The 27553-nt window shown below is 39.8% G+C and overlaps 1 protein-coding gene across 1 annotated transcript; it reads right to left on the bottom strand.

The window, feature by feature from the left end:
* Positions 1 to 27320, bottom strand: LOC306867750 (uncharacterized protein). Its single transcript, XM_079413600.1, has 4 exons — positions 27257 to 27320; positions 26769 to 26890; positions 14732 to 16279; positions 1 to 3217 (listed from the first exon to the last, which is right to left on the bottom strand). Exons 2-4 carry the CDS (start codon positions 26860 to 26862, stop codon positions 1326 to 1328), a joined length of 3534 nt encoding a protein of 1177 aa, XP_079269726.1. The 5' UTR covers positions 26863 to 26890; positions 27257 to 27320; the 3' UTR covers positions 1 to 1325.
* Between the last annotated feature and the right edge of the window lie 233 nt (positions 27321 to 27553).

Genomic DNA, 27553 nt, shown 5'->3' with positions numbered 1-27553 from the left:
GGTATACAGCCTGTGGTTTCACTGAACACTGTTAAAATACATAACTTAATACAAAATACACCATTTACATTATTACAAATGCCTGTAAAGGGCACCAAAGGCCTGATAATTGCTTTTGTTACACTTACAGGATGATCAAATCCTTCTTTAATATTGACCAAGAATTTAATTAAAATATCCACTTAATTTTCGGCCACCTTTTTGCAACAGAAATGCTACATCCTCTTTAATTTCTTCAACAAAAACATATGGACATAACAACCCTTACCAAAATTAACCATGTTTTTATCATAGTAAAACTGCTTGAGTTTATTTTGTGTGATTTCTGAATGCTTGAGACCATAAAATCAATCAGACAACTGTATTAATAAAATCATAGCCATAGGTAACTGTCTAGAGCTAAAATTGTAATTTGTAAATAATACAATTTAATTACTAATTATTTATTTACTTTGATATTTTAATAAAGTTCTATTTTGACCCCTTATAGTAGGTGTTTGCACAGTTTCTAATTAATTCGGCATCTCTGAACTGCTTTTTGACCTTTGCCAGGTTCCAAGCCACACGCATTCACCTGTATGGATGTTTTTGTGAAGAACAGCAACTATTTGCTTGTAACCTGCCACCAATTGTGTTACCTTCTGTTTGCGGCTCTCAGAATGTTCTGGATAATTGCAGTCAAATTTGCTGAAATGGCATTTCTTGTTATCAGCCTTACAGACCGCCACAGTCTGCGTGAATAAACACGGTGGCTTTGCGTTGAGGTGGTCAGGCAAAATAAAATAAAATAGTTCTGTCGATTCACATTTGAATCGTCTATTTTCCGTTTCCATTTTTATTCACACTCATGGCGAGTGTGATTTTCACTGTCAGACTAAGCTGTCAATGATGCTGCGTTTTAATTTCCACCCTGAAATTAATGCATCCACGTTTTAATGCTTACGCTGACATTACCTTGATAACACTATTTGAAATCAGCACCTATTGAGGAACCCTGACATAATATCTCATAATAATGACATACTTTCTCATAATAATGAGATACTTTCCAAGCAACCAACAAAATGTCCTGCCACTAATTATGGCTGTTAGGAAATTAACTTACACAGAAGAGACTTTATTGAGAAAATCTTGTTGCAGTGTGAAAAATTATTAAGTTTTTTCTCCTGTGTGAATTCTGTGGTACAATTTAAATTGATTGCCAAAGTAAAAGTCTTCCCACACTTAAAGCACATATGCACCAGTATGTGTTTTCTGATGTGATTTTAAACTTTGCTGCCATGAAAAACTAAACTCTTTCCACATAAAGAACATGAATGTGGCTTCTACTTCGTATGAACTGTCAGGTGTTTCTTCAGGGCTGATGAATCAATAAATGTTTTGCCGCATTGGTCACATACGTACGGTCTTTCTCCGGTGTGGGTTCTCATGTGAATATCAAAACTTTGTTTTAATGAGAAACTCTTTCCACATTGATCACATGCGTACGGCTTCTCTCCCGTGTGGATCCTCATGTGGACTCTAAAACTTTGTTTGCGCGTGAAGCTCTTCCCGCACTGATCACACGTGTGCGGTTTCTCTCCAGTGTGGATCCACTCATGTCTTTGCAGATCTACTGACCAACGGAATCTCTTGTCACAGCGTGAACACTTATAAGGTTTTTCTCCAGTGTGAATCCTCTGGTGCCGTTTTAAAACATTCACTGAAGCAAAAGTCTTCTCACATGTAACGCACACATGATCTCTCACAGTCTTATGTAATTTCTGATGGGATTTTAAACTTTTCAGCTGTGAAAAACTCTTTCCACATGAAGAACATGAATGTGGCTTCTCCTTCGTATGAACTGTCAGGTGTCTCTTCAGGGATGAAGACGCTAGAAATGTTTTGCCACATTGATCACATGCATATGGATTTTCTCCAGTGTGGGTTCTCATGTGAACATCAAAACTTTGTTTTAATGAGAAACTCTTTCCACACTGATCACATTTGTATGGATTTTCTCCCGTGTGAATCTTCTGGTGCTGTTTTAAAAGACTCACCAAAGCAAAAGTCTTCCCACACTGAAAGCACACATGATCTCTCACAGCATTATGGAATTTCTGATGTAATTTTAAAATTCGCAGCTGCGAAAAACTCTTTCCACATAAAGAACATGAATGCTTCTCCTTTGTATGAACTGTCAGGTGTTTCTTCAGGGCTGATGAATCAATAAATGTTTTGCCGCATTGATCACATACGTACGGTCTTTCTCCGGTGTGGGTTCTCATGTGAATATCAAAACTTTGTTTTAATGAGAAACTCTTTCCACATTGATCACATGCGTACGGCTTCTCTCCCGTGTGGATCCTCATGTGGACTCTAAAACTTTGTTTGCGTGTGAAGCTCTTCCCGCACTGATCACACGTGTGCGGTTTCTCTCCAGTGTGGATCCACTCATGTCTTTGCAGATCTACTGACCAACGGAATCTCTTGTCACAGCGTGAACACTTGTAAGGTTTTTCTCCGGTGTGAATCCTCTGGTGCCGTTTTAAAACATTCACTGAAGCAAAAGTCTTCCCACATGTAACGCACACATAATTTCTCACAGCATTATGTAATTTCTGATGGGATTTTAAACTTTTCAGCTGTGAAAAACTCTTTCCACGTGAAGAACCTGAACGTGGCTTCTCCTTCGTATGAACGGTCAGGTGTGTCTTCAGTTGTGATGCCCTAATAAATGTTTTGCCACATTGATCACATGTGAATGGCTTTTCTCCAGTGTGGATCCTCATGTGTCGTTTAAAGTTTGATGAATTTATGAATCTCTTTCCACACTGATCACATGTGAACGGCTTCTCTCCAGTATGAACTCTCATGTGAAACACAAGACTTCGTCTGTATGGGAAACTCTTTCCGCATTGATCACATGCATACGGTCTCTCTCCAGTATGTATTCTCATGTGAATCTTAAGACTTTGTTTATATGGAAAACTCTTTCCACATTGATCACATGCGTGTGGCTTTTCTCCCGTGTGGATTCTCATGTGAATCTCAAGAGCGTTTTTGTATGTGAAACTCGTTCCACACTGAGTGCAGGTGAAAGATTTCTCAGGTCTTCTTTTCTTTAAAAATTTACTTTTAGCTTTCGACGACTCAAGAGGTTTCTCTTCAGGTTTGACATGATGTTTCTCCTCCACTTCACTCAGTTCTCCACTCTTCTCGTTCTCTTCCATCGGGTCTGAAAGAAAAAAAAAAAAAACGTTTACCTAAACAAAATAATTCAAAAACAGGAATCTGAATTGAAAGGACAGAAAAAATGAGCCCTGATGTAATAGCAGAAAATAGACAACTGTTATAAAAAAAATTATAATCATTTTGATTAATTGAATTAGGTACATTGATCATCCAATTATTATTTTTAAATCATTATAGGCTCGTGTAGTGTTTCTGTAGTTAGAACTATTAAATAAATTTGATCAATGACACAATTAGGGTAAACGTACCAACTAAGCTCATGCACCCATTAAGCACACTTCCTTTTTGAGCTCAGATTATAAAAAGAAAATTTAATGTATTATCATACTTGATGTCTTAACCAATTGATGTGTTTATTACTACATAAGTCCTGTATTTTCAAGTCAATCAGACCATTGCACAGGAGTCTCCATAGTCCACACTGTCTGGCAGCCATTTTGAAAGCCGTCTGAAAACTTTCACCAAAAGAAGATCCCTTTAAATGTGCATTTTTTACATGTTTAAGCCTTTATTTTGGGTAAATTTTACTACTTACTGTAAAACTAAAAGATTATTGCTTAGTCTCTTGCATATTATAACCTGGAACTTGGATGTGGGAAATAATTACAGTTAGATCCAAAAGACGTTTTAGCAACAGATGCTACAGAGCATAGTTAGCGGACTAAATCTATTAAAAATTGTTGCTGCTCCAATTAAGCTCAGTGTGCTCTCTTTAAACCCTTCCACGTTGAATGTCTATGTAAATACTTCATAAACAGACTTTAAATATTAACTGATGGCTGTCACTTTAATTTAATCTTTATAAAATGGCTAATAACTTATTTTCACAGCTTTAAGATGACAAAATCTAGATGTAACTATAGTTTATGCCCAAAGATGACAGAGGCATGTCATCCATTCAAAGGAGCCATCAGAAACCTGTCGTATCTGTCCAGGAAAAAAGCGACTTAAGGCTGGAATAAAATACACAACTTTTAAAATTCTAACATTTTTTAAAAACCAGGCATCGTACACTTACCGACTTTGTAAACCGTAACAAAGGAAAACTGTATAAAACAGTATAAAAACTTTATACTACAGTATAAAACAAAACATAAAATGTAAGCATTATTACAACACATTAAACAAGCAGATCATTAAAAGGCATTCTAAACAAACACGTTTTTATCTGAGCTTTAAAATGGGAAATTGAATCCAGCTGGCGAATGTGCAAAGGTAAAGAGTTCCATAACTTCGGCGGTGCACAACTAAAAGCCCTACCACCAAAGGAACTCATCTTGAAGTTTGGAACAGACAATAAATCTGCAGAAGATGATCTCAAAGAGCGCAAAGGAGTGTACAAATGGAGAATATCTGAAAGATAATGAGGTGCCAAATTATGAAGAGCTTTGTATGTAAGAAGTAAAATTGTGTAATGTACACAATAATGAACAGGAAATCAATGCAGCTGAAAAAGAATTGGAGTTATGTGATCGAAAGTGCGTGAGCAGGTAACTATCCTAGCTGCCGAATTTTAAATTAACTGTTTAAATTACCCTCCGTAGTCTTCTGAGGTCAGATTTGGTAGTGGAGCTGAACCAGACAGTTATTGAAGTGCAGAGGACGGATTCAATGATTAGATTAGATTAGATTCAACTTTATTGTCATTTATGCAGAGTACAAGTACAGAGCTAATGAAATGTAGTTAGCATCTAACCAGAAGTGCAAGAATATAGTGTTTTATATACATATAAGTGCAGAGTAAATGAAGATAAGATTTACAGAATGTACAGTGGAATTGCTATATACAGTATTGAGCAGAGTATATACAGAATATAAATAGGAATGCAATGTAGGGATTGTATGTACATTATGAACAGAGCAATGTAGGATTATATACATTATGAACAGCAGAAACGTGAGAACAGTGGTAATAAATAAATACAGCTGGATGAGTGTGCAAAATATTGATAGAACAATGTATTCTCTGCAAAATAGCAGTAGTGCAATATTTTATAGAAATAGTTTACTGTGCTTTGTATAGTAACAACTTTATACAGTTTATAGTGTAATAACTTTGACAATGTGCAGTCTGTGCAAAAATAGGAGTAGTGCAAATGCATGTGTGTAAAGTACTGTGACCAGTGCAGTAATAAGCAGGTGCAGGTTAGATTGGTGGTGTGGCGTTCAGAAGTGTCACAGCCTCGGGGAAGAAGCTCTTCCTGAGCCTACTAGTGCGAGAGCGTAGGCACCTGTAACGCCTGCCGGATGGAAGGAGGGTGAAAAGTCCATGGTTAGGGTGAGAGGCATCCTTGATGATGTTTCTTGCCCTGCCCAGACAGCGCTTATGATAAATGTTCTCAATGGAAGTTAACTGGGTGCCGGTGATCCGTTGAGCAGTTTTCACCACCCGCTGGAGTGCTTTGCGGTCAGATGCGGAGCAATTGCTGTACCATACTGAGATGCAGTTCGTGAGTATGCTCTCAATGGTACAGCGGTAGAATTCCACAAGGATCCTGGGATTCAGGTGAACTTTCTTAAGGCTCCTTAAGAAGTAAAGGCGCTGCTGTGCCTTTTTGACCAGAGTGGAGGTGTTATGGGACCAGGTGAGGTCATCAGAGATGTGGATGCCAAGGAACTTGAAACTCGACACACGCTCCACTTCAGCTCCGTTGATGTAGATGGGTGTGTGTGCATGACTCCTAGTCCGCCTGAAGTCCACAATGATCTCCTTTGTCTTCTGGGTGTTTAGCTGTAGATTGTTGGTGGCACACCACACAGCCAGGTGCTGCACCTCATCCCTGTAGGCTGATTCATCGTCATCCTTGATCAGACCTACCACCGTGGTGTCATCTGCAAATTTAATTATGGTGTTGGAGCCATAAACAGGAACACAGTCATGGGTGAAGAGGGAGTACAGGAGAGGGCTCAGTACGCAGCCCTGTGGCACGCCGGTGTTCAGGGTGATGATGGAGGAGGAGAGGTTATCTAACTTAACGGACTGAGGTCTGTTAGTCAGAAAATCTAGAATCCAATTGCAGATGGGTGTGCTGATTCCAAGCTGGCTGAGCTTGGAGATCAGCTTGGAGGGGATTACTGTATTAAATGCAGAACTGAAGTCTATGAACAACATTCTCACATGTGTGTTTTGACTGTCCAGGTGGGTGAGGGCAGAGTGAAGTGCTGTTGAGATGGCGTCCTCTGTTGACCTATTGTGGCGATAGGCAAATTGGAATGGGTCTAGTGTAGCAGGGAGACAGGATTTTAAGTGGGATGCAACCAGTTTCTCAAAACACTTGGCAATGATGGGGGTGAGTGCAACAGGACGGAAGTCGTTAGGGACCGAGGCAGTGGAATGTTTCGGTACTGGTACGATGGTGGAGGTTTTGAAGATAGTGGGGACAGTTGTTTGGGCCAGGGACAGATTGAAAATGTCCGTGAAGACCCCAGCTAGCTGCTCCGCACAGGCTTTAAGCACACGACCAGGTATTCCGTCAGGGCCAGCTGCCTTCCGTGCATTCACCTTATGCAGAGTGGAGTAGACATCTGATGTGGAGAGTGTGAGAGGCAGTTCACTGGGTTGATGCTCAGCTTTGAGTGAGATCTCCTTATTATTTTGATCAAAACGAGCATAAAAGTGATTGAGCTCGTCTGGGAGGGAGGCAGAGCTGGAGGGGGGCACAGAGTTAGGTGGTTTGTAATCTGTGATAGATTGTATGCCTTGCCACATACGCCGGGGGTCTGAAGAATTTAAGTGTTCTTCAATCTTCTGTTTGTGTGTGAGTTTGGCCTGGCAGATACCCTTCCTCAGGTTGGCTCTGGCTGAGCTGTAAGCCTCCTGGTCTCCGGACCTGAAGGCTGCATCTCTTGCTTTGAGCAGGAGGCGAACCTCTCTGTTCATCCAGGGCTTCTGATTGGGGAAAATTTTTATTTTTTTGTGTGTGGTCACTCTGCTCACACAGCTGTTGATGTGCTCCATGACAGAGTTGGTATAAATGTCAATGTTAATCTGAGAGTTTGTGGTGGCCTGGACAGCAAACTCACTCCAGTCTGTGTGCTGGAATTGATGTTGAAGAGTGGAGTCAGCACCTTCCAGCCAGATTTTAACAGTCCTTATTGTAGGTTTCACACGTTTGATGACTGGGGTATACTTGGGGAGCAGGAACAAAGAGAGGTGATCAGACTGACCCAGGTGGGGGAGGGGTGTGACTTTGTAGGCATCACTCACATTAGTGTAAACGTGGTCCAATGTTTTATGTCCCCTTGTAGTGCAGGAGACATTTTGATGAAATTTAGGGAGAACAGATCTAAAAGTGCAGTGATTGAAGTCTCCCGCAACGATAAAGGCTCCATCCGGGTGCAGGGTTTGTAATTTGCTAATAGCAGCACAAAGTTCTTTCATAGCCACGTTAGCATTAGCGTCCGGAGGTACATAAACTGCAGCAGCAACAATGCAAGTAAACTCACGTGGTAGATAGAATGGCCTGCACTTGATAACCAGGAACTCCAGCTCAGCAGAGCAGTAGGTATCAACAATGACAGAGTCTTTGCACCATGATTTATTTACATAAATGCATACTCCACCACCCTTGTTTTTACCAGAGGTTGCTGCTACTCTGTCAGCCCTGAAGAGAGAGCGTCCATCCATGTGCACCACGCTGTTTGGGACATCGTTGCAGAGCCATGTTTCAGTGAAGAACATAACATTACAGTCCATAAGCCATTTCTGTGTGAGGGTCCAGATCTTTAGTTCGTCCATCTTGTTCATCAGAGACCGTACATTGGCAAGGAAGATGCTGGGCAGAGCTGGTCGATGTGGGTTTAGCCTTAGCTTAGCACGCAGCCCTCCACGCTTTCCCCGTCTTTGTTTACGGTCTCGACGCCGACGCCGAGCACTTCCGGCCGGTACGAGTGATCCGCTTGTCCGCGGTGATCTCAGTAGCTGCGGCGGGAGTTCGCTGAAGTCGAAAGGATGATCTAAAACTATGTTGGAACACTGTTTGTTGATGTCCAAAAGTGACTGTTTTGTATAGCTGTAGTTCGCATAGCTGAATCGCGCGAACACGAGTGAAATAACCAGGTAAATTAACACTATTTTCCTGAATCTGGTAAGACGCTGAGCCTCGCGATGTGTTCGCGCCGCCATCTTGGTACGAGCGGCGGAGTAGAACTGTTTCAGCAGCTCCTGTAGCAGGTTGAACCTCCTCAGCTGGCGAAGGAAGTACAACCTCTACTGGGCCTTTTTCACAATAGACTCAATGTGATTGTCCCACTTCAGGTCCTAAGAAATTGTGGTGCCTAGGAATCTGAATGATTCCACTGTGCCGTTCATGATGGTGAGTTGGGGGAGAGCAGGGGGGTATCTCCTGAAGTCCACGATCATCTCCACAGTGTTGAGCGTGTTAAGCTCCAGGTTGTTAAGACTGCACCAGACAGCCAGCTCCTTAATCTCCCGTCTGTAGGCAGACTCGTCACTGTCCTGGATGAGGCCAATCAGTCTGGTGTCGTCTGCAAACTTCAGGAGCTTGACAAGAGGGGTCTTTAGATGTGCAGTCGTTGGTGTAGAGGGAGAAGAGCAGTGGGGAGAGAACGCAGCCTTGAGGAGCTCCAGTGCTGATCGTACGGGTGCTGGATGAGAATTTTCCCAGCCTCACTAGCTGCTGCCTGTCTGTCAGGAAGCTGGTGATCCACTGACAGACGGAGGTGAGGACGGAGAGCTGAGTTAGTTTGGGCAGCAGGAGGTTTTGAATGATAGTGTTAAAGGCCAAGCTGAAGTCCACAAACAGGATCCTCACATAAGTCCCTGGTCTGTCCAGGTGTTGCAGGATGTAATGCAGTCCCATGTTGAATGCATCATCCACAGACCTGTTTGCTTTGTAGGCAAACTGCAGGGGGTCCAGTGATGTCTTTCAGATAAGCCAAACCCAGTTTTTCAAATGACTTCATGACCACAGATGTTAGATCCACAGGTCTGTAGTTGTTAAATCCTGTTATCTTGGGTTTCTTTGGGACGGGGATAATGGTGGAGTGTTTGAAGCATGAGGGGACTTCACACAGCTCCAGTGATCTGTTGAAGATCTGTGTGAAGATGGGGGCCAGCTGGTCAGCACAGGATTTCAGACAGGCTGGTGTCACACCGTCTGGGCCTGGTGCCTTCCTTCTCTTGTTCTTTTTGAAGACCTGGCACACGTCTTCTCCTCTTATCTGCAGTGCCGGTGTGAGGGAGAGGGGGGTTGCAGAATGTGTGAATGGTGTTCTATGGGATTCAGATCTGGACTCATTGCTGGCCATTTCATAACTCTCCAGCGCTTTGTTTGTAACCATTTCTGAGTGCTTTTTGAAGTATGCTTAGGGTCATTGTCCTGCTGGAAGACCCATGACCTCTGGTGGAGACGCAGCTTTCTGACACTGGCCACTACAGTGCGCCCAAAAATTCTTTGGTAATCATCAGATTTCATGATACCGTTCACACAGTCAAGGCATCCAGTGCCAGAAGCAGCAAAGCAACCCCAAAACATCTTAGTCCCTACAAACATGGTGGAGGTTCAGTGTTCTTTTCTTTGAAGGCCTCATTTCTTTTTTTGTAAACCGTGCTATGATGCCCTTTACCAAAAAACAGTACGCTCTCCCAGAAGGATTGAGGTTGTCACATATGTTTTGGCAAACTCCAGTCTTGCTTTTTTATGCCTTTGTTTCAGCAGTGGTGTCCTCCTATTTCTCCTACCATAGCGTCCCTTTTCATTCAGATGGTGACGGATAGTGCGAACTGACACGGTTGTACCCTGTGTCTGCAGATCAGCTTGAATTTGTTTGCAAATTATTATTAACCATTCAAACAATCCTTCGTTGTAATTTTTCATTAATTTTGCTCTTCCGTCCACGTCCAGGAAGGTTAGCTACAGTGCCATGGGCTGTAAACCCAGGGCCGGCGCCAAGGGGGGGTATTCACGGGCCATGCCCCCCCAAACGAGTTACTGTGCCCCCCACTTTCCATCCTCTCCCCTTCTTGCTGAGCGTGATCAATTTCGAAAGCGAAAGTGAAACAGATAAAACAACGCACATAAGAAAACGATTGCACGCTTTAGTGAGCGTCAGCAACTGCACGCGATCACAGATTCCTTAATCGCAAAATCCTTGTATTAGACTGTCCATCTGTATAACATGAGTGTGTAATTACTGACTGTAGGACCAGCAATCATGTGAATGCTGTATGTCTGGCAATCAGACTATGTACTTGACATATAATGCCATTTTTTTTTTTATTACTAAAACAATATTATTGTAATGTTCTTGTGCTCAAATAAATCACTTCTACTAATCCTATACACACATTTCATCCACATGTGAATGTGGGAGACTGAAAACAAAAGCTCAAGTGAATTTCACTGCATTCCAAGTTCAAGTCTGGAAAACTTTCCAAAAAATCGTTGACAAATATTTTTGTTGTCAAGTAGTTGTTTGATCTCATGTGACCTAATGTAGTCCTGCAATGTCGCGATTTGGCTTCTAAGGCGCTGTGGCGCTAGAGTCAGGGCTCCAGGACTAGCTAATTTTACTAGAAGCACTGTAGCCCCGGACTGAACATTTTTAGCAGGACAAGCAGAAAATTCAGGTGTACACCTTAAATCAGCCAGCAATGCAATAGTTCACATTTTCCCCATTTTAACTGTATTACCGACAAATGGTTTGTAATTTATATCAGTTAATTCTATTTATTATCAATGTGCAATATTCTGATTTGCACCTGATTTGGTGGCACTGCACTTAATATTAATAATATGAAAAGTTTTGTTGCATAGAAATGCACATTTGACAGTAGATTGAGTTGAGAGTAGCAGGAGATGCAGATATACATTTATCTGTGAAAACTGTAAAAGCCTCATCTTTCATACATTTGTATATCATGATCACCACAGGTACAGCACGTCACTACCATGGTAAAAAAGTAGTTTAACTGTATAGTTTCTGCTATGAAATACAGCTGCCTAAAGACATTCTGTAGAAGCACATATGCACAACAACTGATATGACTTAACAAGAATACTATAATTATATTCCAATTCTCCTTTAATATATTTAGTACATTAATAATATAATAAAATTCAATAAGAATATTAAACATTTCTGCCACAATACCATGGTTACCGTTAGTGTTACTACAGTAAAACTATGGTAAATGCTGGAGATTTGTGGATTGAACCGCCTTCTAATTGGATCATTTACCCCTTTTCCACCAAGACAGTTCCAGTGCTGGTTTTTTCGATACCCAAAGCACCAGCTCCGAACCAGGAAAAGCAGTTCGTAAGTAGCACCAAAACATTGCTGGGCTAGAAGAAAGAACCGCTTGCGTCAGGAGCTGGGGGCGGGGTTACCGTGACCAACAAGATGAACAGAAACTTGGACCGCCATATTTGAAATAGCAGCTAAACGCTAACACGTTTGATTCGCCGTGTTTGGATGCCGATGTAGGTTCGCAAAGCCATGAACATCAATAACAACGCAACGTCCCCCATTGCTGATAGTTTGTTTAGGCTTGTCTGGGATAGATCGGCGCTGCGCGGACCGGTCGGTGCGAGGCATATCGGGGTGCTGCGGGAGCGACTGGAAAGCAGACGGCTCTTTATGCTTTTGGATCACTCTCGCGGTGCTTTAGTGTGTTGTGTGCCGATCGATCGATCTGCGTGGCGCTGATGCTTTGTACAGATGCCTGTTGTGCCGCGCTAGTGATCCGAAACATGAAACGTATTCAGTGACGTAAGACCTGGCTCTGTATTGGCTCTCTAGCCTGTGGAAAAGCAACCGGTTCTTAAAGCGCTCGCCAGTCGAACCAACTAAGAACCGGCTCTAGCACCGGCTCTGAACTAGCACCTGGAACTGCTTTGGTGGAAAAGGGGTATTTGTTGCATAGTGTTTCTGCATCAGTGTTGCTGAGAAAGAGCTGATTTATTTAGCTTTAAACTAGTTTAAGTCACAGAGCCATACTGTATGTGATTTGCACTGCAGAACTCTGCAGTTAACTTGTGCGCTTCTCACTGGATCTCACAGCGCTGTTTAATGGTCGCGTGATTGCGACTAGACAGTGTAGTGATTCGGTCTTAAGTTTGCACTAGTGTTGTAGTACTTAAGACCGGTCTTGTGTGCCACCACTGCAGTGCAAAGATGAATTTTGTTAGAGATTTCATTTGATTGGTAACAGCTCTGTATCTTATTATTGTATTTAAAGATTAAAAATAAGGCATATCTCAGGCAGTAAATGCGGGTCCTTTAGATCAGGGGTGTCAAACTCTGAAAAAAACTGTTCCTGGAGGGCCATAGCCCTGCAGAGTTTAGCTCCAACCCTAATTAAACACACCTGATCCAGCTAATAACGCATGGTGCGGTTCAAGTGGATAACCACTTGTTTAATATTTATCATGCAGAATGCCAAAGCCTATCAGTTGGTAGTGGCACCAGCGCGACCTCTAAACAAATTGTCGCACCGGCAAAAAACGGTTGAAAAATGCAACCATTTAGTCGTAGTCTGAAGCCCTGGCTTGAGTGCAATGCAGCAGTCCCGAATGCTGTTTCAGTAGAAGAAAAACATTTATGACGCGAATTATGATGGTGTGCAAATGAATCTGAACTAGCAAGGTGTGGGAAAGTTTCACAAAACTTAAAACCAAGAATGCTGTCGTGTGAAATACATGCACTCTCACATTGGCCGTCATAAAATGCAAGAGATGAGTCACGCACTGACTGAATGCATCATCAGTGGGAGATGGCTTTTACAGCGAAATCATACAGATGTATGTTTCTCCGTTAATAAACTGTTAAATTAAGCTTCTGTTACAGATTTCTATGTAGATATTTTGTACAGTTCAGAAGCATAAAGTTGTGATAACATTGAATAAATCAGAAAACTGTTTCTGAGGAGTAATTAGTCAAACGCTCATGCAGGAGCACTGAGTGTCTGAATTCACTCACTCCTTCAAGTGGACTATATTAGTAGACCACTGTAGTGAATGAGGTATAGGGGGCGATTCTGGATACAGCCATTGTCAAGTATTGTTTGCGCTGGTTGCACTAGAAAGTGTTCTTCCTTGTTGTCTTCCCTTTGTTTAGCCTGATTTTTTGTCCTTGGACTGTTCTCTGGTTTTTGATCTTTTGATGCCTGCCCTGACCATCGCCTGTTTGTAGATTACTCTTTTGTCCTGTTCTTTATGCTACTGTTTGCTGGTCTTTTTTGGCCCTACCTGTATGATGACGCTCTTTAATAAAAGCCTGCACATGGATGTCCAACTCCGATGTCACACCCTTCCGTTACAATTGTATGTGTGTACATTTTCAAATTATTATTTATTATGTTGAATTTATGTTTTTAAGAAAGACGCCACAGAGTGTGACGCCATATCACGAGCATTTCAGTCTGTTGAAATTTCACATGGTCAAAGTCTGGATTGACCGCGGCTTAAACTGGTTTTAAATGAAGAATTTTTAGCATTAGCTGTGTCCTACGTTTCACTCAATGATTTTCCTCATTTTAATAAATGCCATTAATAAGTGCCATCCCAAAGACACACAAAAACACTTTCACAGACTTTTTCATTAACTGTTCCCATCTGGTGGAATGACCTGCCCAACTCAATCCAAGCAGCCGAATCCTTACCCATCTTCAAGAAACGGCTAAAAACTCATCCGTTCCATCTTTACTTGATCCTCTAACTCTAGCACTCTCTATTCTAATTTTATTTTATCTATATGTCTTTTTATTAAAAAAAAATAATAATAAATAATAATAATGATCTGTACTGCGTTAGGCTAACCAAGACTTGTAATAGCACTTGCACGTTGTTGCTCTTTTGTTGGTTTTGATTGCTTCTTATGTCCTCATTTGTAAGTCACTTTGGATAAAGCGCCTGCTAAATGACTAAATAAATAACAAATAGGGCATTTCCTAAAATTGTGAAATCATTTGGGCTCATTTCTACAGCATGATGGGAGGGACAAGAAAATAATCTCAATCCATTTTTACACAAACTGTGCAGCGTTGACTGCATTCATCAACGCTGTTACCAAAGTTACTGCAAGAAAAATTCTCTCTATAACTATGAATAACTCCTATAATTTATTACAAATACAACTTTATCAGTAACTATAAATAAGCTTTTGCATAATTTATGCTAACAGTCCTGCCAGCCATTCTGGAAAATTTATTTACTTGATGCATTTTTGTTGACCGTTTATTGCTAAAAAACATTTATATTGGAGAAATATAAAAAATGTTGGTCAAATTGAAGCAAAAACAAATACAATCTAAAATGAAAGAGCTAAAATTACATTTAGATTGATCTGATGTTGACAATCAAAAGTAACGTTTCTCAAACCTCCCTTACTGACCATTTGTTGAAAACCTAAAATATGAAGAAAATGTTGAACCCATTTAATAGTTTAAATATTTAAATCTACAAAACAGCTGGAAGTTTTATTACAATGTTCTTCAGCATCATGAATGAATGAAGAATCAAGAATAAAGACCAACCTCTCTGTTCTTCGGTGTGTTTCATTCTGCAGGGTTCTGGATCACTCATGTTCTCACTTTCCTCTTTAATAAACTCAGTGGTTGCATATTTCACTTCTTCCTGATGGTTTGATGCGCGTCTGCACTTGTAAACTGATGGGAAAATTCCAGCATTTATTGGTGAAATCACTGACCTCAAGTGGGCTTTAAGACCTTGTTTGCGTGTGAAGCTCTTCCCGCACTGATCACACGTGTGCGGTTTCTCTCCAGAGTGGATCTGCTCATGACTTTTCAGATCTACTGACCAACGGAATCTCTTGTCACAGCGTGAACACTTGTAAGGTTTTTCTCCAGTGTGAATCCTCTGGTGCTGTTTTAAAAGATTCACCAAAGCAAAAGTCTTCCCACACTGAAAGCACACATGATCTCTCACAGCGTTATGCAATTTCTGATGGGATTTTAAACTTTGCTGCCATGAAAAACTCTTTGCACATATAGAACATGAATATGGCTTCTCCTTCATATGAACTGTCAGGTGTTTCTTCAGGGCTGATGAAAAAATAAATGTTCTTCCACATTGATCACATGCATGTGGCTTTTCTCCGGTGTGGATTTTCATGTGTCCTTTAAGGTTTGATAAACACGTGAAACTCTTTCCACATTGATCACATGCGTACGGCTTCTCTCCCGTGTGGATCCTCATGTGGACACTAAAACTTTGTTTGCGTGTGAAGCTCTTCCCGCACTGATCACACGTGTGCGGCGTCTCTCCAGTGTGGATCCACTCATGTCTTTGCAGATCTACTGACCAACGGAATCTCTTGTCACAGCGTGAACACTTGTAAGGTTTTTCTCCGGTGTGAATCCTCTGGTGCCGTTTTAAAACATTCACTGAAGCAAAAGTCTTCCCACATGTAACGCACACATAATTTCTCACAGCATTGTGTAATTTCTGATGGGATTTTAAACTTTTCAGCTGTGAAAAACTCTTTCCACGTGAAGAACCTGAACGTGGCTTCTCCTTCGTATGAACGGTCAGGTGTGTCTTCAGTTGTGATGCCCTAATAAATGTTTTGCCACATTGATCACATGTGAATGGCTTTTCTCCAGTGTGGATCCTCATGTGTCGTTTAAAGTTTGATGAATTTATGAATCTCTTTCCACACTGATCACATGTGAACGGCTTCTCTCCAGTATGAACTCTCATGTGAAACACAAGACTTCGTCTGTATGGGAAACTCTTTCCGCATTGATCACATGCATACGGTCTCTCTCCAGTATGTATTCTCATGTGAATCTTAAGACTTTGTTTGTGTGGGAAACTCTTTCCACATTGATCACATGCATGTGGCTTTTCGCCTGTGTGGATTCTCATGTGAATCTCAAGAGCGTTTTTGTATGTGAAACTCGTTCCACACTGAGTGCAGGTGAAAGATTTCTCAGGTCTTCTTTTCTTTAAAACTTTATTTTTAGTTTTAGAGTGACTTTGAGGTTTTTCTTCAGGTTTGACATGATGTTTCTCCTCTACTTCACTCAGTTCTCCACTCTTCTCGTTCTCTTCCATGGGCTCTGAAAAAAAAAAAAAAGGTTTACGTAAACCAAAATGATTCAAAAACAGGAATCTAAATCAAAAGGACAGAAAGGTGAGTCTTGATGTAAAATCATTTTGATGCAATTTTAGAAATTAACTATATGTCCCTGAAACTTCCCTGTACATTGATCTTCCAGTTATTATTTTTTAAACATTATAGACTCATGTAGTGTAGCGTTTCTGCAGTGAGAACTATTAAATATATTTAATCAATGATTAATCAATTAATCAATTTAATCAATGATTTTCACAAAACTTAAAACCAAGAATGCTGTTGTGTGCAATACATGCAAGACGGAACTTGCATTTCACAGGAGCACAACGTGCATGTTGGAGCACTTAAAGGAGGAAACCTAAATGCGGATTTGCTCCCGCTGGAGCTAATTAACTAACGTTACTTTTTTTTATTAGAGAATGCAAAAACAACAATAATATATTTACAGTAACTTGATGCATAACAGTGTTTCCTCTAGGATTTTTTCCAGCTGTGGTGGCAGGACTATTTCCCATGGACCACGCCCCCTCCCCACCCGAGAATCACGTGCACTCACTCTCAGAATTTAATTTATTTTAACTAAACAAAAAGACAAGTAAAAATAATAAAATAAAAACAAATGAAATTAACAGCACTTTAATTTTTTAAGGTCTAACTATAATATTTAGGTACAGAATTTACATTTAGTCATTTTGCAGACGCTTTTATCCAAAGCGACTTACAATTGGGGAATACATAAAGCGATTCATCTTCAGGGTTTCTGCAGGATTTTTAAGCTCAAATTTAAGACCTGCACAAATAAAATTAATACCATATGAGCGGGGTAGGGCAATGTTTATAGTACCATATTAAACTGTAAAATGACTGTCAAAAGCATCATTTACAATTCAGATACAAGTTTTCACAAAAACTAAAAGTTTTATAAAATGATCAACTTTACATTTCAGCCTTTAAACCATTTTTAAGAAAATGGATAAGTCAAATATTAATTATATTGATTTTAGCCATTATTAGCAATAAATTAATATATAAATTAAATAACAGGAATTAGGGGTGTGCGAAATTGACCACAAATGATATCTTTATATTTTCGGGGATTTTATCGATAACAATAATTTGAAAATATTTCGCTGAGTGTGTTATTGTGCTTGTATCTTAAAGATTATCGTGGACAGCTGACTCCTGAATTTTTTTTATATTCTTCATATTCTGTGTGGTCAGTTCACAGCAGTGATAGAAATGTATTTTTTCCAACAAGTTTTATGGGCATTTTTACCTTTAAGCCATTTTTTATAAAAGTGTGCATTATCTTTTGAGTCAAATTCTTTCATTTGGGCTATTACCAAGCAGATGAAATCAGTATAAACAATGTATCTTTGCAATGCATCTGAAGTGGCATTTAGATGTATTTACACACTCTTTAATGCGGCTCAGAGGGACATCGAATGCTAGCCTGCAGTTACAAATGCATAAATGATGTTTTGATATTTGAAACACAAAGCGTTGAAAACTGATGTCTGAAATTATTTTTAAAAAATTAAACTACTTTAAATGTGAAATTAAAACGGCCAATAGGTTGCAGTAAGTCAGTGTTAATAAGGGAGTCATTGCGATTGAACCGAATCATTTAAACCAGTGGTTCCCAACCTTTTTTTCATGGGCCCCCCCTACGTACACATATGGTAATCTGATATGCAATAATAATATTATGTCTCTTAGAAATGCACATTTGACATTGAGTTGGCAATAGTAGTTTGAGTTAGGATGCAGATGTAATTAAATTCAACAACCTCCTTTTTTATATGGTGAAATTTTATGGTCTGTTTGAGTTTTATTCAAATTAAATTAAATTAAAAATTAAATTAAACACCGTTGTTGCTCAGAGACGCAAAACAGTAAGAGCAAAAGCAGGAAATACAAGTCTCTTAATATTAACTTCTTGTTTATTGAACGGTTGCATAATATCAATATCACATTTGTAATCATGCTGACTTTTGGAGTAAAGATGGCACTCTTCATGTGATTATTAACTATATGACATGATATACCGTAAATATAGGCTATACATTTTCTGCCCCCATATCTTAAATTATGTGATCGTTCTAAATATATTTTAATAGACTGAATCGTGCAGTGAAACTCGTACGCGCACTAGTTTAACCTGTTAACTGATTCATTCTCTGCCAGCAGGTGTCGCGTTTGTCAGAAATGTAACGGTTTTCTCGGTAAAGACAGAACACAAAACAGCGCAGTATCGGACTTTGAACTTGCAGCACTCATGTTTATTTAACCTTCGCCCCCCCATTGTGAGCCCCGCAGGTGAAAATAACCTACCTAAATTAAAACGGTAACAGTTCCTGACAAAGTGTGCTACACAGACAAATTAGGTATCTTTGGAAAGAAGACACTCTAGGCTTTACTATCTATCATCCAGAGTTGATAATGCTCTAAAAGATAAAAAGTTATAGGCACTGTCGTGCCTTGAAAAATATTTTTCCACACTGAATGTTTTTTTATTTCATATACAAATACATGAAATAAGTCCTGGAACAATCCAGAAAAGTAATGGATCGAAAGCCATGTGTCTCATGAGTTCATATTTCAAATTTGAAGAAGATACCATGAAAAATGAGATTCCTGCAATATTTTTTCTGAAACTATTTATAGTCCTCCCACCCCCCTGTGTGAGGAAAAATAACCACCAAATGGATTGCAGAATTATACAAGCTATTTTAGTCATTATACATGTTCCTGCGTAGTTTTTCAATGATAAAATAATAGACAGAATTTTAGACATCATATAAGTCATTTATTTGAGCACTAAAAAATACAAAAATAATTATTTGAGTAATAAAAAAGAAAAAAAAAAAGGAAAAAAAAATGCTTTGTATATAGTATGTATACTGAAGTATTCTGATTGCCAGACATGAAGTGATATTGGCAGACATGGTCATACAGTCAGTAATCACACGCTGATGTGCTTCCATTCAGATGATAATCATGTAGATACGGCCACATTCCCCACACAATACACACACACACATACAAAAAATGTTGAAGAAAAAAAAAATAATAATTTTTAATGGAAAAACCAGGGCCCGTATTCATAAAGATTCTAAGAATCCTCTCAGAAAACTCTTAATTTAGCTTAAAAACTTTTACGTAGGAGTCTTAGCTTAAGAGCGATTCGGGACCGATCTGAGAGCAACTCTGAGTAAGGAAAAGACAAAAACTTTCATCTTAGTGAGGAGGCGGGGTTGACCCCGTTGCTATGTATGACACAATCTTTTGAAGACTGTGATTGGTTGGTTGTCAAGAAGGAAATAAAAGCGTGCTTTTAAGAGTAGGGTATATTATAAGCCTTCACTTTGAAATTACAGGCGGAATTTTTCCTCTCGCTCTTTCTCACACACACACACACACATTATATATGTATATATTCTTTATTTTTTATTTACCATGCTGTCATACTTACAGAGCCGGCGCCAGGGCACCTCCATCGGGGGGCATTTAAATTTCTAGGGGGGCACAAATCACGTTGTGTGTGTGTGTGTGTGTGTGTGTGTGTCGGGGAGGGTGGGGGGGCTGCAATCTGTGATCTCGTGCAGTTGCTGACGCTCGCTAAAGCGTGCAATCGCATTATGTGCGCTGTTTTATCGGTACTTTCGCTTTCAAAATCGATCGCGTTCAGCAAGGAGGGGAGAGGATGGATGCCCCTTGGCGCCGGCCCTGCATATTTACTGTGTTTTATAGGAAATGAACAGAGACATATAAGCCTAATAAGTGCTGTAACAGACCCAAATCATCACTGCTGCATAGTTGCATTTCTCCAGTTGCCAAATATTTTAATGTAGTGATTTCTGGCGCTATGGCAATTCTGCGCGGTGTCTGAGATGTTAGCATGTCTTTAATAAGATCAGTCACAAACATGATCCCTGCACGAACTAATGTGTAGTGTCTTATTAACTCACTGTCATGCATTGTGTGCAACACATTTCTTCTCCCTCTTCATTTTCGTCCATTTTCTCCTCTGCTAAAGAAACTCTTAAGCCTCTTAAAAGTCCTCCTCCATACTCCTAACAAGTTTGACCTTAAGACCTCTTTTAAGGGTTAAGATGCTTTCTGAATTACTTTTTTCTGTACTAGGATTTTTTCTTTAATTTTAAGAGTAAACGCCCACATTTCTAAGAATTTTCTTAGAACTTTTGTCACTAGGAGCTACTTTTTGCATTAAAATTCTTCATGAATAAGGGCCCAGATCGCTAAGTTACTTAGATCGCTCAGATGACAGCTGCGTCATAGCCTGCGTCACGCTTTCAGGAGTGAGCGCCAAATTCAAATAAACTATATTCCGCTTTTCTGAGACTTTGTTTCCGTGGACGGTCTCATTCTGTTTGTAAAACTGTATGCTACAGCACTGTGTTGTTTTTTTACCACCAAGACGCTGTTTTTGAGCGTAATTTATTCCATAACGGACGCGAACAATAACTCTCCCAAAGAAATTAAATGTAAACAGAGGAATATTCATCCTTATTACAACGTTATTGTTAAGTGCTCGCTGGGATGTTGTTCTGTGGACCCTTACCTCTCTGACTAAAGCAGTGGACGCGTTTGTGGCTCGTTATTACAATGATAATGATAAGTACTGCTTTTTTATTCTGCATGTTTTGAAGTGTACTGCTTACACAAATGTAGCAAATACATTCCTTATAAGCTTTCCATCGAAAAACAGCGATCTGTCGTCGATGCTTGAGGCTTAGACCCTCAGAATGATATATAGTTTGTCAAGATTAACTTTGTCCCGTTTCATTTATTCTATTAGAAAACAATGACACATGCAAACAAAGAGCGTTCAGTGCGCCGTCGCTCTGGCAAAGGTTAACAGGTTAATGAAATCATAGCCTTTTGAAGTTTAATCGTCACATTCAGCCATATCGCAATTGTCTTTCCGTCTCCAAATTTAAGACCTCTTGAAATCATAAGACATTATTGTACAATTTAAGACTTAAGGCCTTAAATTTAATACAACTAAATTTAAGACTTTAAGAGTTTAAGACCCCGCGGACACCCTGATCTTAAAGAGGAAAACAGACAGAGGAAGTGCTCGTAATACCAAGTCTCAGGCATTGTTCAAATAAAGCCGCTTTTCCACCAAAATTACCTGGAACAATTTGTCCCAGGAACAAATTTTTTTTGTTTTTACCCCAGACCTGTTGATGTCTGCGTTTCCATCACAGACTAAAGTACCGAGAAGATTAGGCAAATAGTCTGATGATGTAGGTCTGCACACGTTTCCAAATAGCAAGCACGCAAATTTCAGACAAAGTAATTCTGCAATGAGCAGCGTACTTGATAACATCAGTCGGCTACTGCAATTTTTATTTTTTTATTTTACCTTTGTAATAACATTTTTCTAATTTTATTAAAAAAGTATGTCAAATTCAAAAAATTATATTTACAAGCTTTTTAAAAATTTGTAAAAAAAAAAAAAAAGCGTAAAAAACTGCATAAAGCTTGATCTTGTCAATTAGTTTTTCATGCTGTTAATTAAATGGTGAATGAGAATGTCTCTATGCCTGTCATCTCATTTGTAGTGTAAAAAAAATTATTGTAATTTAATAATTGATATAATTGTTTGCAGATTAATATTTTACCATTCTATGTGTCCTGAAGTAAATGCCCCTTAAAGCCTCTTAGGCCCCCTTGTCCACCAAAGCATTTTTTCCGGAGGCTAGCATATTTTTTCCAATTGTATTCAATGGGAGCTCTGCGTTTTTTAAAACAGCAGAAGCGTGCCAAGCGCTGAGCGTCTTTTTCACGCAGAGCACTTTTTTATTTCAGCACCGAGAGTTGAAGAATGTTCAACTTTGGTGAAACGCAGTCAGCCGTCCAATCAGAGAAGAGGAAGGGCGGGGCAAATATACTACTTCTTGAACTGGCTTCCATCCAACAAAAAAAATAAAAATTGCGTTCGATCCTTCGCTGGCTGTACTGATTTAAATCTAGCGGGTCTGGGGTTTCGTATCGCAAGTTCAATGATGCAGGTAATGATATTCCCTCCGGCCAATCAGTGATCAGCAGGGTTTACACGTCACATTTTGATAATGGTACAGTGGAAAACCCCCCAAAAGAGAGCCGTACCATGCAGTGGAAAAGCGCCAATTCACTCTCAGACCCAATCCCATTTCTACTCCTTTCCCCTTCCCTTTCCCCTACCCCTTTGTTTCGCGAGTTCATGTGAAGGAGTGGGGGTGCTTTGATTCTCTTTTGGTTGAAGAGGTAGGGGTAGGGGAAGGGCAAGGGCCAGACAGCCCTTCAAACAAAGATTTTTCGGGACTCCACTTCAAACGATGGGGTATGAGACGGAGACCAATAATGTAGCATTTGTCAGAATTAATAAGGGTTTTAATGACAAATAATCATTTGTTTTGTGTTACATTCAATGTGGTGTTCATAATTACGGTCGTGTTGTTCAAAGAATTGCTAAAGTTTGCTAATGTTACACCAATAACTGATTGCACGATAGTCCCACAAAATATTTTCACATCTGATACCTGGTGACTTGACAGAATACCATATCAGAAATAAAGGTCTAGTGGCAGGGAATTTGCTTATTTTTTACCGCACATCTGTTATCAGTGTACAACATATATAGCATATATAGCAATATTTCACGGTTTATATGCTTTTGTGGAGAAAAAGTAACATTGGAAGTTTGCCACTAGATGGTTTTCATGGACTTGTTACCCAGCTGCGACAGACTGGGTTTGACTTGTGATCGTTGTATCATGAAGGTATGAAGTCCCGTTTTTATTTTGCATGTTGTCATTTGTACTTCTGACACAAACTACTATATTACTGATGCTGGAGCATCTATATCGTAAAACAGAGAATATGTATTGACTCTAAACCCTTAGACCTTTCAAACGATGTATAGTTTGTTAATATTATTAACATTGTAGACTTTTAAAGCTGGAATAATGAGTGGATTAAGAAGGCTCTTTCAGAGGGCAAGAGAGAGAAACAGGGAGAGGGCTACTAACAGTAATTAAGGCAAAAAGTTATTTTATTTTTTTCGCAACTTGTTTACTGACTTAATATCATTTGCTGTGCAATATGTGCCGATCGGGACGGGTGCAGTCGGGTCTGTGTTCCCAGCCGGGTTCAGGTCCAACTTTCGAATAATGGTCAGGTCCGCGTCAGGTCTGGGTAGTACATTTAAGGCATTTCTTGGTAGGGGTCGACCGATATGTGTTTTTCAGGGCCGATGCCGATACCGATTATTACAGACCAAGTAGACCGATAACCAATATATTGAACCGATATATATGTCTGGTGTAAAAATGAAAATGAATGTCAAAATTAAGAATAACAAGGGCTCTGACAAAAACGGCCTTCCCTAGTGTTGGTTGCACTTCTTACTCTTGTCTTCCCCCATGCATCCATCTACAATAAGGGTAATATATAAAGAGAGAGTTAAAAGTGGGGCCACTGTATGCTTCATGATTAAGCCTATGAATACTAAATACTACAGCTAAACAGCTTGGGGAAATGTAAGTATTTGGCTTCAATAATTTACATGTTAGAAATGTATGTGTAATAGCATAACCTCTCATAATTCTTCATTAATTATTTTCGGTTGACTAAATCATAACCTACAAGAGGGGACTATTCAATTCATCATCTAATGCACATCAGTTGATTAATTTAAAAAGCGCAATGTATATAATACGTGTAAATAATTTAATTGTCTTCATAGCTCCATTGTAGAAGTTGTGAAGAAGACCGCAACTATTTTAATGAAACTATAACACTAATAGCCTGTTATAGGCTCACTTGGTTCAATAGCCTATTGAAATGTCCCAATTTCCGTCATCCTAATCTTGGCCTATGTGACAGTAACTTAATCTTGGCCTATGTGACAGTAATTTCCATTAGTTTTCATTTACAGAGCAGTGCAAATGAAGGCATAAAACATTAATTTAATTTATCTTTTAATCAAATGAGAGTTGAACTCTATTTTTTGGCAAACAAATGGGTTTACTATTAAAATTAAAACATGTAAGAAATAGCGTATTGTGGGATTGTTCTTTTAAACAAAAGTTGTAATAATTGTAGTAGCATTAGTAAATAAACCGAACTTTTATTTTGACGGGTTGCCATGAGGACCTCTTAAGTTTCTGTAGCCTATTTATGATATGACGATCGTTTTACTCAAACGAAACAGTCAAATGCTCATGAAGTAACTCTCAGAGCAGTTCTGGGGATGATGTTCATGTATTTATGTCCTCATTTAGTGACATGGCAGATGCGGAAAACACTGCGAGCGTCGCGCACTTCAGTGTGTGTGTGTGTGTGTCAAAACCGCGCGTTTGTGCCTTTCACATATACAGAGACACGCCGAACATGCAGAATTCATATTTAAATAGTCTTTTAGCAGCTTAATGTTTACAGATAGTCCATATCATGAGTCGATTTAAGTGTACTGACCTACTTTTGATTAATTCATCCAAACTTTGACTAATTCCGTGACTCCGTGTTATACAGTAAATTCCATATGACTGGATTCCGCGATTCCCCCTGCGTTTCCCCCATCTCGGAAATCATAAATAGATAATATTGAGGTTTTTACAACTTCAGTGTAGTGGATTGTAATTTATTGCAACTTGAGCAACGTCTGCTGCTGCCTTTGAGAGAGAACTGATGCGTGATGAAGCAGCACCAGTTAGCAAGCGCTTTCGGTGTGAGAGTGCCTTTAGTCTTCCACGTTGATTGGTCAGACTCCTGACTCTCAACAAATCAGATGCGCGGTGGGCGGAGACTGCTCTAGGCCACAGAGTGGTGAGTTCCGACAGGCTGCATCAGAGCCAAATAGCGCGTTTCATAATTAAATAATTTTATCGGCACATCGGTTTTGAAAATGACCGATGCCGATTATCATAAAAATGCTTAATATCAGTGCCAATAATCGGCCAGGTCGATAATCGGTCGACCCCTATTTCTTGGGTCTGCATATTTACAGGTCTCTTTGGGTTCAGGTACGAATTTTTGGACCCGTGAAGACCTCTAGCCGATTTTTACAAAGCTCGTTGTTCTGAGAAGCGAGGCGTGCTCTGATTGGCCAGCTATCCAGTGCGTTGTGATTAGCTGAGTACCTCAAGCGTGTGACGGAAATGTTACACCCCTCACTGTATTGTGATGCCGTGTCCCGGCACGACCACACGAAAACAATAAAACCCATTATAAACGAGGCATTGGTTGCATCCAGTGGGGGCATAGTTACTGATTATAATGACTATTTTTACGTGTCACGTTGCATCAGTACTCATTAGCATGTCTGCATTTGTGATCGGAGAAACGACAAACAAGCACTACTCTACACAAGGGATTGGACGATGGTATCGTCCATCGCCGATGACTGATAGACATCGTGATGTTGAGTCGACATCATGACCCTACTATGCCGGGCATTGAAACTGCTTTTGAATGCACGATCGCTTTTTAGTTTCAAGAGATTCGCAATCGCACGCGAGTTACTCTGTTTATACTATGAAGTACTTACCACACATTTTACAAGATTAGATGTTTGTCAGTGGTGCTGAGGATCTGAAAACCATTCGCCATGGTCCTCAGTCATCTCTCCTTACTCTGTTTATGTGGTAAGTGAAATTTTATATACTGTAATGTAACAGGCAACCGTTAAGAATCGTTATGAGTTTCCTGTGTCTTTCTGAATATAGATTCACACCCCCTAACTCCCCCGATGTCATCGTCCATCGCGATTTTTCACTGTAGACATCGTCCAATGCCAATTTTGTATACGTCGCCCAACCCCACTCTACACTGCTCAAAACTCGCGTTTGAATCATCAGTGGCTAATTCTTTAAATAAGAAAACATACTTACAGGCTGTCCTTGCAAAGCTGGAATTGCCCCACTTTATAGAAACATCCTTTGAACACAGCTGTCAGGCTACTCCCAGGTTCAGGAAATAGTCCTCCGTAAAATGCGCTGCACACACTCTAACATTTGGGTTGAACTGTTATAGAACAGTGTTGCAAATACAACTTAACCACTGATTTCTAGTTGTGTCTTCTTTTGGAAGCCCAAACAAAGTACTTTCACAATGAAACAGTGTCTCCAGGACATGGCGCCGGCGGCAGCAACAATACTACAGCGAGACTTTCTTTGCGTATATGTTTGGGCGGTGTTTTGCCAATCTTCCTACACTGTAGACATGTGTGGGGCGTGTTTGAATGAGCCGTTTTAGGGGGCTGTGGTTGAGTCTTAACTTTTATAAAGAATCTCTCTTTTGGTTTCGAGACTTTAATCTTTGCAACTTCAGGGATCTTATCTATGCACAAACAGCTTGTAACACAACATAGAGAAAGGAAAAGTTGAAATTGCATCATATGACCCCTTTAATGTTCTTCAGCATCATGAATGAATGAAGAATCAAGAATAAACCCCAACCTCTCTGTTCTTCGGTGCGTTTCATTCTGCAGGGTTCTGGATCACTCATGTTCTCACTTTCCTCTTTAATAAACTCAGTCTTTGCAGATTTCATTTCTTCCTGATGGTTTGATGCAGCAGATCTGCCAAAGTCAACAATAAATCAGTTACGTCCCAAGTGGCTCATTATGAAGTGTATAGTAGTATCTGTTATTCATTTTATACAACACATTTAGATAAACGTCAGGTCAGAGAAATAAGGTTATATTGCCGCAGCAACACTTGATATCGGTTCGCATTCACTCAGTAACAGCAACATTATGAGAGCAAACACCGACACAATCAAACACACAAAAGCGCTCAGGTCTTCATGAACTGAACATGTCTGCGAGATGAATTCAGCAGCACACTAACAGCGCTGAACCCGATCAAAACAATACATAAATGAACTCGTATATATTGCTGAAACTCAAGAAAGTGTTTGATGGTTGTGTAAATATGAGAAATACCGTGAACTGCTGGCCTCTCCTCAGGAGACGCCAGTCTTCTTCTTCTTTGGGTTTAATGGCGAGTTGCGAGCCAGCTTTTAGATGCATATCGCCACCTCCTTTGCTGGAGTGTGAAGTGCATGATGAAATATATATTCTGTTCATAAGATCACTATTTTTAATTGAATTTTAAAACATCTTTTATGATTTTACCTGACCCTTGATTTGTATTTAAAACATGTCGTATTGTATATTCTCTGTTGTAGGCGCTAAGAGACCGTCTCTATCACGAATGACCACCAGAGGCCAGCAGAGGAT

The sequence above is a fragment of the Barbus barbus genome, assembly GCF_936440315.1.
Source record: "Barbus barbus genome assembly, chromosome: 49".
Taxonomy (NCBI): Eukaryota; Metazoa; Chordata; class Actinopteri; order Cypriniformes; family Cyprinidae; genus Barbus; species Barbus barbus.
The sequence above is the reverse complement of the archived record's forward strand: the minus strand, read 5'-3'. Positions and strand labels throughout refer to the sequence as shown.